The 12,487-nt window shown below is 47.0% G+C and overlaps 1 protein-coding gene across 3 annotated transcripts in view; it reads left to right on the top strand.

Annotated features, from left to right (window-relative positions):
* Positions 1-12,487, top strand: part of SAMD12 (sterile alpha motif domain containing 12) — a 228,109-nt gene that overhangs the window by 50,070 nt on the left and 165,552 nt on the right. For 2 of the 3 annotated variants that reach the window (XM_082235993.1, XM_082235994.1), the window contains exon 3: positions 703-832. In XM_082235993.1, coding sequence (XP_082092119.1) covers positions 703-832 — 130 coding nt within the window. The remainder of the gene's footprint in view (positions 1-702; positions 833-12,487) is intronic. The other variant, XM_082235995.1, reaches the window with a different exon arrangement.

The following is a 12,487-nucleotide window of genomic DNA, read 5'->3' as shown; positions in this document are numbered from 1 at the left end:
TTGTGAGCGCTGATTTATTAATTGCCAGCCATATGGAAAAGTGCCAGGGCAAGATCCCTTCTTTTGTTGACTGCTCCATGAAAAGAGGAATGCCTGCAACTGCACAGAGTCTGGAGCAGCCTTAGCCAACCTGGTGCCCTCTATATGTTCTGGATTGCTGGCCGGGGTGGATGGAAGTCTTAGTCCAAAACATCCTGAAACATCTTCCCACCTTGGATCAAATCTGTGCTTCCAGGTGTCATAAGAAAGCTGCAGAGATAGCGCAGGATAGTGCGCACCCCGGAAATGATCTCTTTCAGCTTCTGCCTTCAGGAAGAAGGTACAGGGTTATAAAGACCAGGGCCTGAGAAACAGTTTCTATCCAAATGCGATTTTTGGTTTCAAACGCAGTGTAAGGTAGTCTCTGTGGGAGTATATTGTATTTAATTATGGGGTACCAGAGTTTTTAGGGGGTTAACCAGGCAGGGGTAGCTGGGATAGCAGGCTTGTTGGTTTTGAATGTCTGATGTAGATTTTTTCAATTTCGTTGTTCTGTATGGGACAATGACAATAAAGATTATCGTATTGTATTGTATCATAAGGCACCAGGTTGACTGCTCTGGATCGCTGGTGTTTTGGTACAAGGTGAGGCACAGAATAAATGTCCCAAGCGGGACAAGATGTCTGCTTTAAATGGCCTTTTTCCTTGTTCTGCCTTTCCAGTCTAATATTGTGAAACTGACCAAGCCGGTGGCGCTGTGGACCCAGCAGGATGTATGCAAGTGGCTGAAGAAACACTGCCCTAATCAGTATCAAATCTACAGTGAGTCATTCAAACAGCATGACATAACTGGTAAAGTATGAAATATAAAGACCTATTTCACTTGAGTGTGTATTGCTTGTTTCGATTTCTATTGTTTTGCGAGGGGGCGACATCCGATAAAACTCGTACTTCATTTTTTTCGCCCGGTGCTGAGCGGTGGGGAGGCCGGGAGGGAATCGGCAGCGTTCCCAGCTATGTTATCCGAAGGAGCAATCCGCAGAAAATATACAGTGAGTGAGCCTTGCCGTGATAAAGGATTGTGGTTTTTAATCTATATCTTTTTTGACACATGCCCACCTTGGGGGCCTGGCTTAAGGCTGAAAGGACATAAATGAAACAAACCGATTCTGCTCCAATAAGACTTTAGAATACAAGAAGCATAGCTTCATATGAGGAGCCCAGTGGAAGAACACTTCTTTTCTATATAGATCCTGCCAACCAAGCCTGACGTGTCTGGAGGTCAGGATATTAGCTTTGAGAGCTCACTGCTCTCTATTCAAAGAAGAGGCAGACATGGAGAATCTAAATTCAGCTCAGATTAAAATTAGAGGCAGAGGGGAAAGTTCTGGCTTGCTCCCCTCCCAGCCACCCATCCTCTCCAGCACCAGGCCTGAGGGCGTGCCAGAAGTGTGTTGCATATCAAGGGGGCAGTGGCGTAGCGTGGGGGGTGCCAGGGGTGCCGGCCGCACCGGGCGCAACATTTGGGGGGGCGCATTTGGCCAGCCCCCCTCGAGGAAGCGGGAACCTCTCCAAGGCGGGAGAGACCTCCTCCCGCCGCCAGCCTTCGGAAGGATGCTCCGAAGGCTGGCGGTGGGAGGAGGGCTCTCCGCCCCACCGCCAGGCTTTGGAAGGCTGCTCCGAAGCCTGGCGGCGGGAGGAGGTCTCTCCGCCCCACCGCCAGCCTTTGGAAGGCGGAGAGACCTCCCGCCGCCAGCCTTTGGAAGGCTGCCTCGAAGCCTGGCGGTGGGGCGGAGAGACCTTCTCCCCGTGCCAGCCTTCGGATGGCTGTCCTGAAGACTTGTGGTGGGAGCAGTGGCGTAGCGTTGGGGGTGCAGGGGGGGCTGCCGCACCTGGCGCAACATCTGGGGGGCGCGCGGAAGAGACTCGAGTGCTAAAATCCACGGGTTAGGGGGCGCAAATTACTTGCCTTGCCCCGGGTGCTGAGAACCCACGCTACACCACTGCAAGGGGGGACACAGCCCCCCCCATGCCAGCTGATCAGTTCAGCTTATCTCCCCCTCTCTGCTCATCAAACGATCGATCTAATAACCAGGGAGGACTCCATATGCATCCCCAACTGGGTACTGGTCTCTGACCACCCCAGAAACACAGCAAGTTTTCTTTGCAGTTTGCCACTATGGCACAAATTGGTGGGGGGGGGGGTCAGTGGCAGAAAGAGAATTGCTTGGGAATCCAGATCACGGTTCTGAACTGTAAGTCAGCTGCTCTGAGTTTAAGCCACACTTGGATTATTTAGATCTGTCTGTGGCCCTGGTGTTGCTATCAGACCATGCACAGGCAAACTAAGGCCTGGGGGCCAGATCTGGCCCAATCGCCTTCTAAATCCGGCCCACGGATGGTCCAGGAACCAGCTTGTTTTTACATGAGTAAAATGTGTGACTTTATTTAAAATGCATCTCTGGATTATTTGTGGGGCCTGCCTGGTGTTTTTAGATGAGTAGAATGTGTGCTTTTATTTAAAATGCATCTTTGGGTTATTTGTGGGGCATAGGAATTCGTTCATTCCCCCACCCCCGAAAAAAATACAGTCCAGCCCCCCACAAGGTCTGAGGGACAGTGGACTGGCCCCCTGCTGAAAACGTTTGCTGACCTCTGCTATCGGACTTTAGCTAATGGGGCCTCCTGCTGTTGCCGCGCCGCTGGAGCACGATTTCTGTTCTTATCCTGAAGCAAGGTTCTTAATCCGAGGTACTATTTCTGGGTTAGCAAAGTTTGTAACCTGAAGCGTATGTAACCCAAGGTACCACTGTAATTGGTAAAAAGTTCCCACTCTTCTTTGAAGTCACAGTTGTCCTTATCTCGCAGTTTGTATGTCAGTTTAGCCAGTTCTGCATAGTTCATCAATTTCTCTTGCATCAGGACTGGATCATTTAATCATGCAGAGTTGTAGTGCCTTTGGGTATTCTGTCTGCTGCATCTCTGGATGATTCCCTGCACTGCCTGCTTCCAAACAGGACACCCCCAGAACAGTAGGACGGAATGCAGTTTAGTGGTAGAGCCCTGCTTGAATGCAAAAGGCCCCAGACTCAGCCACCTCATTTCTAGTTAACAGGGCCAAGTAGCCAAAGAATGAATTACCTCTGCCTGAGAGACTGCCAGTCAGAGTAGACAACACTGCAATAGATGATGGTTTTCTCAGTAGTGATGTATGGAAGTGAGAGCTGGACCATAAAGAAGGCCGAAGAATTGATGCTTTTGAATTATGGTGTTGGAGGAGACTCTTGAGAGTCCCATGGACTGCAAGAAGATCAAACCTATCCATTCTGGAGGAAATCAGCCCTGAGTGCACACTGAAAGGACAGATCGTGAAGCTGAGGCTCCAATACTTTGGCCCCCTCATGAGAAGAGAAGACTCCCTGGAAAAGACCCTGATGTTGGGAAAGATGGAGGGCACAAGGAGAAGGGGGCGACAGAGGATGAGATGGTTGGACAGTGTTCTCTGCCAGTGGAAGACAGGAGTGCCTGGTGTGCTCTGGTCCATGGGGTCACGACTAAATGACTAAACAACAACAGAATACGGCAGTTTTCTGTGTTCTTAACAACTCAAGCAGATGCATGTGGGCTGGGCTCTCTGGGCAAGTAATTCTAACTCTTTCACCATCTACCTGAGAGCAGGAGCCCTGTCATTTTAGGCACCAATGAACCAATTCCTACGCCTCACAAATAATCCAGAGAGGCATTTTAAATAAAAGGACACATTCTACCCATGTAAAAACACGCTGATTCCTGGACTGTCCGTGTGCCGGATTTAGAAGGCGATTGGGCCGGATCCGGCCCCCGGGCCTTATTTTGCCTACCTATTGATTAAAGGTTTGTTTCCCCTGCGCCTCGGTTGCAATGGGCTTCCCAGAAGGATGCTTTTGAAGACCTGCAGTAACTTTCCGTTCCTCAAGGGGGAGCTTGCGCACAAATTACTACGCCGTTTTCAATTTTTGTGTGACTGTAATGGGATCCTGCCTGTGAGAATGGATTGAAATTATTCAGGAGAGCTATAATTTGATACAGCAGATGCTTTTTTTAACAGCACAACTATAAAAACAATGTTTTGTGTTCCAACCAAGAGACACGTTTTATTACATTTGCCATTGTAGTTAAGCATGCGTGCTCAGATTTTTGGTCACTTCCAGTTCCTGCCTCTACCCCCCCCCAACCCCACATATTTATTCTTAACTTGTAATTTATTTGGCTAGAAAACACTGCTCTGGGTCTAAAAGTTTCTGGCAGGGAGTGAAAAAGTTAAACTTGCCCTCCCTGCTTCTCAGGCTACCCGCCCCACCCCTAATATTTATAAATGCATATTTAAAACATGCATTCACACAATTCTCCGGCTGATTTAAAAATTGGCCATTTTTATTGTGCGGGGAAAAAAGAGGAAAATAGATTCCAGTTGGAGAAGGCAGGCTGTTTTCTCGGTTAATCATCAATTATCCCCTCTTTGTTGTGGGAAAGTTGTAGCTTATAAACAGCTCGTTGAAAATGTAACAAGAGAGGAAGTATTGCAGATGGGGAATTCGCTATGATCTTGCAAAAGCAGAAACCCCACCATGCCGTTAAATGAATCCTTTGCCTTGCTAGCTGAAAGGCAGGCTCTGCAATTCAGGCGCTCATTTGGAAAAGAAAAGAGCACATCAAGGGCAATATATTCAGCACTGAGCGCAACACACTGGAATATTTTGCCATAACTCTTTTCAAGCTTTCCTGCCATCAGGAGGGCTAAAAGCTGCTTGACGAAAGGTGTGATTTCTCGGAGTTTTAACAAGAACATAGGATGAGCACACTTCCCAGTTTTTAAGTTCTGCTGGGGCAAGCAGGTAGCCCAGTGGTGCTTCAGAGAAAAGCCATAGCTCACTGGCTAAGCATTGATTTCTGATTATTTAATTTCTGTACCACGTAATATATTAAAAATATATCTAAGCAGTGCTCCAAAAAACCCAGGAAGCAGCAACAAACAAATGAAATATTACGAAAACACACAGTTGCATATAAAAACCCTACATTCATACAAAGTTACTAATATGTATAAATCAATAACAATTCATTTTCCTTCCTCTCAGCCTCTGGGCTCTCCCCCAGGGTCCAAACAAACTCTTAGCTCACCCACAAAAGTCTCACAAGGAGAAGAGTTCCTGGAAAAGGCAAACATCACCCTAGTCCAGGGTTCCCCAAACTTGGGTCCCCAGTTGCTGTTGGACTCCAACTCCCATCATCCCTAGCTAGCAGGACCCAGTGGTCAGGGATGATGGGAGTTGTAGTCTAAAAACAACTGGAGACCCAAGTTTGGGAAACCCTGCCCTAGTCTTTTACACCAGAATTGCATTTTATGGTCAGGCCGAAGGCAGGTGGTCCTTCCTCTGGCTGCCCATAGTTGTGTCCCATTCAGTTGGAGTTTTGGGTGCAACAGGTTTGTTGAATTTCCCAGGGGGTCCAGAGGATGGGAAGAGAGGGACCCTCCATTCATAGCTCTTCCCTCACCCTCTGTCCTCTCCTTCTCCAGTTGCTTTGTAACCCAATAGAAGCCAGCTTCCTATGTCCCTATATTGGAGGTCCAGCTCCGAGGGCCTTCTGGAGGTTCCCTCACTGTGAGAAGTGAGGTTACGGGGAACCAGGCAGAGGGCCTTCTCAGTAGTAGCGTCCGCCCTGTGGAACGCCCTCCCACCAGATGTCAAGGAAATAAACAACTACAGTGGTACCTAGGGTTGCATACACTTCAGGTTACAGACTCCTCTAACCCAGAAATAGTACCTCGGGTTAAGAACTTTGCTTCAGGATGAGAACAGAAATTGTGTGGCGGCGGTGCGGCAGCAGCAGGAGGCTCCATTAGCTAAAGTGGTACCTCAGGTTAAGAACAGTTTCAGGTTAAGAACAGACCTTCAGAACGAATTAAGTTCTTAACCCGAGGTACCACTATATCTGACTTTTAGAAGACACCTGAAGGCAGCCCGGTTTAAGGGAAGTTTTTAACGTTTAATGTTTTATTGTGTTTTTAATATTCTGTTGGAAATTGCCCAGAGTGGCTGAGGAGACCCAGCCAGATGGGCAGGGTATGGGTAATAAATTATATTATTATTATTATTATTATTATTATTATTATTATTATTATTATTATTATTTAGTAGGACTTTAACTCAGTTGCATGCAGGAGCTCCCAGGTTCAATCTCCAGTTAGGGTTCGGAAAAGCACCCTTCACCCCTGGAGGCTCACTCCATTGTCTCTTGACATTTGGCCGTTCTGGCTGTGGTTGATGTGACCTGGAGTCCAACCACATGTGAAGGCTCTCAGGTTTAGAGATTTCCTCAAAAAGTTACCTCATGAAGGCGAGAAAACTCACATGTAGCAAAACAAGAACCAACAAGCAACTATTTTTTGTATATCACTTAGTAATTTTTAGGATGTTAAGCAGTCTATAATAAAAAACTAAAAATAATAAAATAAACAAGAACAACCCAAACAACTTCACCTCCCCCCCCCCCATCAACTGCCTACCTTTTTTGACTTAAAGTTCTACCTTTTGGAAAGGGCATCTTTAGATCCGAAAACCAAAACACGCAAAAGCTCAGCTTTAGGGGAGATCAGGGGTGTGGGGTGTGGAGAAGTTTTATTTCCCCCCTCATGAAATCTTCAAGGAAGAGACGGGATTCAGTTTCTGTCTGTCTTGCTCACGCTTTACCTCTCCTGACATCCGAAAATCTGCAACCAGCAACTGCTCAGGCACTATAACTGATGTGCCCCTGACAACTACCAATCTATATCTGATAAGAGAAAGCCAACAAAACAAAAAGCAAGTCCTGAATTACTCCTGGAGAAGCAAAGCTGTATAAGAATACATACTTTCATTGGCAAAGAGAATCAGGTCTTTGCTGGGAAGGATGGGCAGGAAAAAAAATGCTTTCAAGAGGTAATGTAAGGGTTTGTAGTAGTATATTTATTGCTGTCCATGACCTGCAGTAGAGAAGTTGTTGAGCCCCATCTGCCCCAAAGACCTACACTGATGGGAGAGGGGGTTATCGGTTTGTGGAGGGGAGATTGCTGGTTTGTTGTCGTTCTTATTTCTGCTATGTATTTTGTGGTTTTTATATTGCAGTTTTATGTTGTCAACCAACCTGAGAAGGTGCGGTATACAAAGGGCAGTATACAAATTGAAAAAATAATAATGATAAGTACAGCCCCGTAGCATTGAAAGCCACAGGTTTTTCCCTTCCCTGCTGTACAGGTAGAAAAGTATATTTTGCAGCAGTAACACCCCCCCCCCCGGTGAAACATGTCTTTCCTTTTGGCGAGTTCTGTGCAGGACGGGCTGAAACGTTGTGCAAGTGGAAGGATGTAAGGAGGAAAGGAGAGTGCAGAATCATCTAGTCCCACCCTCTGCAATGCAGAAATCTCGGCTAAAGCATCCATGGCAGATAGCCGTGGTCAAGGAGGCTGAACCTTGCCTTCGTCTGGTTGTGCTTAGCTTATTTTGTTTATTTTATTATCCTCCAAGGAGCTGTGCGTGGTTCTCCTGCCTCTGCCCCCCCCTTCATCCTTACAAAGCCTCTCCTCCCCCCAGAGGGGAGGTGTTGTGAGCGGGAGCTGTTCCCGCGTCTGCAGGGGGGCGTACTCGGCCCCTGCGTCATTCTCCTGGCTGCCGCGCCCCGCCCACCAGGCCAGCCAATAGGGTTGGCTTGGGGGTGGGGTCTAGCCACATTCAAGCGACCGTGGTGGCCCCACACTTCATTCTGTTTCCCTGGAGTCGCCCGCCCTCCCTTTAGGTCATAATTGTGCTTTGAGCTTGCTACGGACTTTGGTTGGTTGCCTGGTCGGCCAGGGGGACTGGTAGGAGTTTTTATCCATTTGGCAGATTGGCACCAGCCTCTTGGTTTTTCGCCTACCTCGTAGCAAATTGTCACAACTTTCTGGCATTGGTGGTTAGGCATTAGAATATGTGTCATGTGTTGGTGGGCGGGGTTAGGCCATCATCTGAACGCTGCGGGTTGCGAACGTGCATCCCACACGGATCACGTTTGCAACCTGAGCGTCCACTGTACAGTGGCACCTCGAGTTAAGTACTTAATTCGTTCCAGAGGTCCGTTCTCAACCTGAAACTGTTCTTAACCTGAAGCACCACTTTAGCTAATGGGACCTCCTGCTGCCACTGCACTGCCGTGCCGCTGGAGCACGATTTCTTTTCTCATTCTGAAGCAAAGTTCTTAACCCGAGGTACTATTTCTGGGTTAGCAGAGTCTGTAACCTGAAGCGTATGTAACCCGAGCTTCCACTGTATAGGAAAATCTGAAGTGCTTTGTCACACAGTACCTGGTTAAACTATGAAATTAGATTTCGCAAGAAGCAGTGAGTCAGCACATCATGCCAAGTTCTTTGGGACACTAGAATGTATTAGTGTGTCAGCACTTTTCATTATTCCCCGCCCTTGTTAAATTTAAGCAATGCAAGGGAAGTATTGCCTATAATTTTTACAAGTATTCCAATGAAAACGTCTGTGTAATGCAATATTTAAAGCACAAAGAAGTGTATGTGCTTTAGTTTTCCCCACACTTAGGTGTTTCCCAAGCAATAACAGACTTCCTCAGGGGTTTGTGGGCTCTCCTTTGTTAGTGGCTTTCAAGCAGAGGTTGGATGGCCATCTGTCATGGATGCTTTAGCTGAGATTCCTGCATTGGTCTAGATGACCCTCAGGTTGGTCTAGATGACCCTCAGGGTCCCTTCTGACTCTACAAATCTGTAGTTCTATGTGCTCCTTATAGCACCTACATAAGCTCCACATATCCCATCTAGAACAAAACTGCCTCTCTCTGGAGAAAAATATTTGCGTATGCATTATGTAATGTCTCTGCTAAGCAACTTCTATTACTTATTACTGCTCGCTTTTCTACTGCTGACTTGCAGAAATTGTTAGGCAGTGTGCTGGAACAGTACAATCACCCATCTAGCAAAAAGCAAAATGCAGTAAACTACAGTTAAATTGCCCTTTTTTTCTTTTCCTTTTTTTAACAGAAAGAAAGAAAGAAAAGCTCTCTAGTGCACAAATAGTGTTTTATACCTTGGGAATTTCTCAGAAGGGTTATGCAGAACTTTCCAATCTGAGCTGGCTTATTTGTTCAAATAAGTAGTTAAGGCCTCTTGCATGGGAGGGGAACGAGATGATGCTGATAGCATCGTGCTTTAAACAGGCACTGAAGGACTTTCCTCAAGACAGTAAAATGCAATTAATTCCCCAAGAGTTGCTAGAGGTACCAGGGTGTGGGTGGCAAGGCTGCCAGGGTTGGATTCGCACAGCGATTTCTTGGATCTGCTCCAGGGCTCAGGGCAACAGGAAAGCTGATCCGGCAGTGTCGGCGTGGGCATATCCCAGCATGGTTGTTGTTTAGTGGCGCACCAGCTCAGTCAGGCTGAGACACTGGCGAGAGAGCAGCAGCCGTCTCTAAAGTCAAATGGGCATCAGGAATCAGGGATCAGCCAAGGCCAGGGAAAACTGGTCAATAAAATAACATGCAAAATAAAAGAGGGAGGAGAAATGTAGAAGGGCACCATCCCACAGTCATTCCACCTGCAGGCAGGTTCTGTAGGGGCAAGCCAGGGTGGGAACAGTGTAAGCGGACCACTCTATGGGCAAGTGATGCTCAGATTACTGGGAAAGCCCAGCCATCTCAGCTACTGTGTTTAGAACATCATAGAGCAGGGGTCCCCAAACTAAGGCATATGGGCCGGTTAAGGCCCGAGGGACTCGTTTATCTCGGCGACCTCTGCTGCCACCGCCCACTCTTACCGGCACTGCACTGCTCGGCTGCCCACTTCCGGGTCAGAGGAGACCAGAAATAGCTTGCACAGGCCTCCTCCGACCCGGATGTGCACCAGAAATAATGTTTGCACATGCACAAATAACACTTGTGCATGTGCACAAGCTATTTCCCCGCCCTCTGGCCCACCACGCAATCAGCGCTGGAGACACTGGACCAAGGCGCTGTAAGTTTGCCGACCCCTGCCATAGAGGCTATGATTTGATAGGATGGGAGCTTTCATTAAGGGGTGACAACCCTTTAACTTAGGGGCCCTCTTCCCCCCTGCCTCCAGCCCCATGGTTCAAGCATTGGGTAGGGAACAGGCTAATAGGCTAGGTGGGATACAGAAGATATGCAGGTTCAGAGATGGTAGAAGCAAAGCAAGGCATGGAATGCTCATTCATTCATTCATTCATTCCATTTGTATTCCATGTTTCCTCCAAGGAGCTCGAACTGGCATACACGATTTCTACCTTCCTTTTGTTATCTTGACAACAACCCTATAGCTCAGTTGGTAGAGCATGAGACTCTTGATCTCAGGGTTGTGGGTCCAAGCCCAGTGTTGGGTGAAAGACTCCTGGATTGCAGAGGGTGATCTGCATGCTCCCTTCCAACTCTACAGTTCTATGATTCTATGAACCCTGGTCTCCAAGATCCTAGTCCAAAATGCTCCTGCCAGCAGTCTCTTTCTTCTTCCTTTTATAGGGGCTCCTGGGAGGCAGGACCCACAGAGCAAACTCAGAAGCTGAAGAGGGCTTACGATTTGAGCAGGGCAGTGCTCAAAAGGAGCAATTCCTAGCTGGAGGCTGAGTTTACTGGTCAAACACCCCTAAACCCCAATAACAGAGTGACAGCAGCCTTATCTCTGTATTTTCTGTCATGAAATAGCTAGTTGCTAAAGCAGTGTTTTATTTTGTATTTATTGAGAGCCAACAGTGTTTCTCTGAGTTTGAGTACGCAAAGCATCTATAGCTGTTGATCTTAGATTGGATCAAATTCCCAAAGGTCGGGTATCTGAAGTTTCGCTGGAGGTAAATTAAATTCTGCCAATGCAATTTTCCTCTCTAAGAAGATGTTTGTAGTGATCGAAAACTACCCCATGTTGCTATACGGGTTGAAGAATTGACTAAGCAATAAAATTGAGGTTAATAATCCATCCCTTTCTGTTCATTGCATTTTCATTCTTCCTGTAGAACCAAGTCTTAGCAGTTGAAAGTAATATTAAAGGATGCTAAGGAGTTTGAGTTAATGTACTGTATGGCTCAACCTTTTAATTCTCTACAGTTTGCCAGGTTCGCAACCATCTCTGCCCTGGTCATGTCCAGGCTTGACTACTGCAGTGTTCTCTACTTGGGGATGCCTTTAAAAGTAGCTTGGACTTGGTCTAGAATTTGGCCGCTGGAGTTTTGATAGGGGTGAGGGAATCAGCTTCCATAGCACCAAAACTGTACCAGTGGCACTGGCTCCTGGTCCATTTCTGAGATGATTTTAACATTCAAAACCTTAAATTGATATTCAGTAAACTTTTAGTGCTCAAACTGCCTTCAGTGGCTACTGCCCAGCAATGTGGGCTCAGAAATAGTTAAATAAATAAAAAAACACTGTAAACAAATGCGTTTCCTAAAGGGCACAAAGTAGGATGTAAAAGTTGCTCTCCGGAAGTGAATGCATTTATGATTCCCAATTCCCGTGTGAAATATAGCCCTCTTCATGTATTGCTCATTGGTGTGGTGTTAGGGGATGTGGAGTTGCACATTTAACCCTGTCCCCAAGTTCTGCATTGGGCACAAAACATCTGTATGAAGGGTAGAAGTGAAGATGATCCTGGCAACAGTGCAAACAGTGGATGTGGCATCGGGGCGGAGCTAAACCACCCTCATCGTTCTGCCCGGATACTGAGGTCCAGCGCCGAGGGCCTTCTGGTGGTTCCCTCACTGAGAGAAGCCAAGTTACAGGGAACCAGGCAGAGGGCCTTCTCGGTAGTGGCACCCGCCCTGTGGAACGCCCTCCCATCAGATGTCAAAGAGAAAAACAACTACCAGACTTTTAGAAGTTATCTGAAGGCAGCCCTCTTTAGGGAAGCCTTTAATGTTTAACAGACTACTGTATTTTAATGCTTTGTTGGAAGCCGCCCAGAGTGGCTAGGGAAACCCAGCCAGATGGGCGGGGTATAAATAATAAATTATTATTATATTATATTATATTATATATTATATATTATATTATATTATCATAAACGCATGACACCACAGTCTGCCACCACCTTTGCCCTCGTTATGCAAGTAATGTGCGAAGGGTTCTTATGAGTTGGCGGTTTCTGGAAGCTCATCGGTGCCTGTCCGTAAAACAGAAAGTGTGTAGATTTTTCGGTTCAGCTTGATTGGCACTTACCGTATTTGAGAGTTTGATTCTCCCTGATCTTAGTTGCTATCTCCATATGAACTGACTCAGACTCTGCAATAATCATCTGAGGCCTTTTTTCGTGTGCCTCCTTCACGAGAGGTCTGGAGGGTGGCAACACGGCAACGGGCCTTTTCTGCGGTGCCCCCCTGTTTTTGGAATGCTCTCCCCAGGGTGGCTCACCTGAGGCCTTCATTATACACCTTTAGGAGCTAGGCAAAAGCATTTCTCTTCAAACCAATTTCCCGCTAAGAAAAAAAGTTGCCA

The sequence above is a fragment of the Podarcis vaucheri genome, assembly GCF_965113315.1.
Source record: "Podarcis vaucheri genome assembly, chromosome: 8".
NCBI lineage: Eukaryota > Metazoa > Chordata > Lepidosauria > Squamata > Lacertidae > Podarcis > Podarcis vaucheri.
The sequence above is the reverse complement of the archived record's forward strand: the minus strand, read 5'-3'. Positions and strand labels throughout refer to the sequence as shown.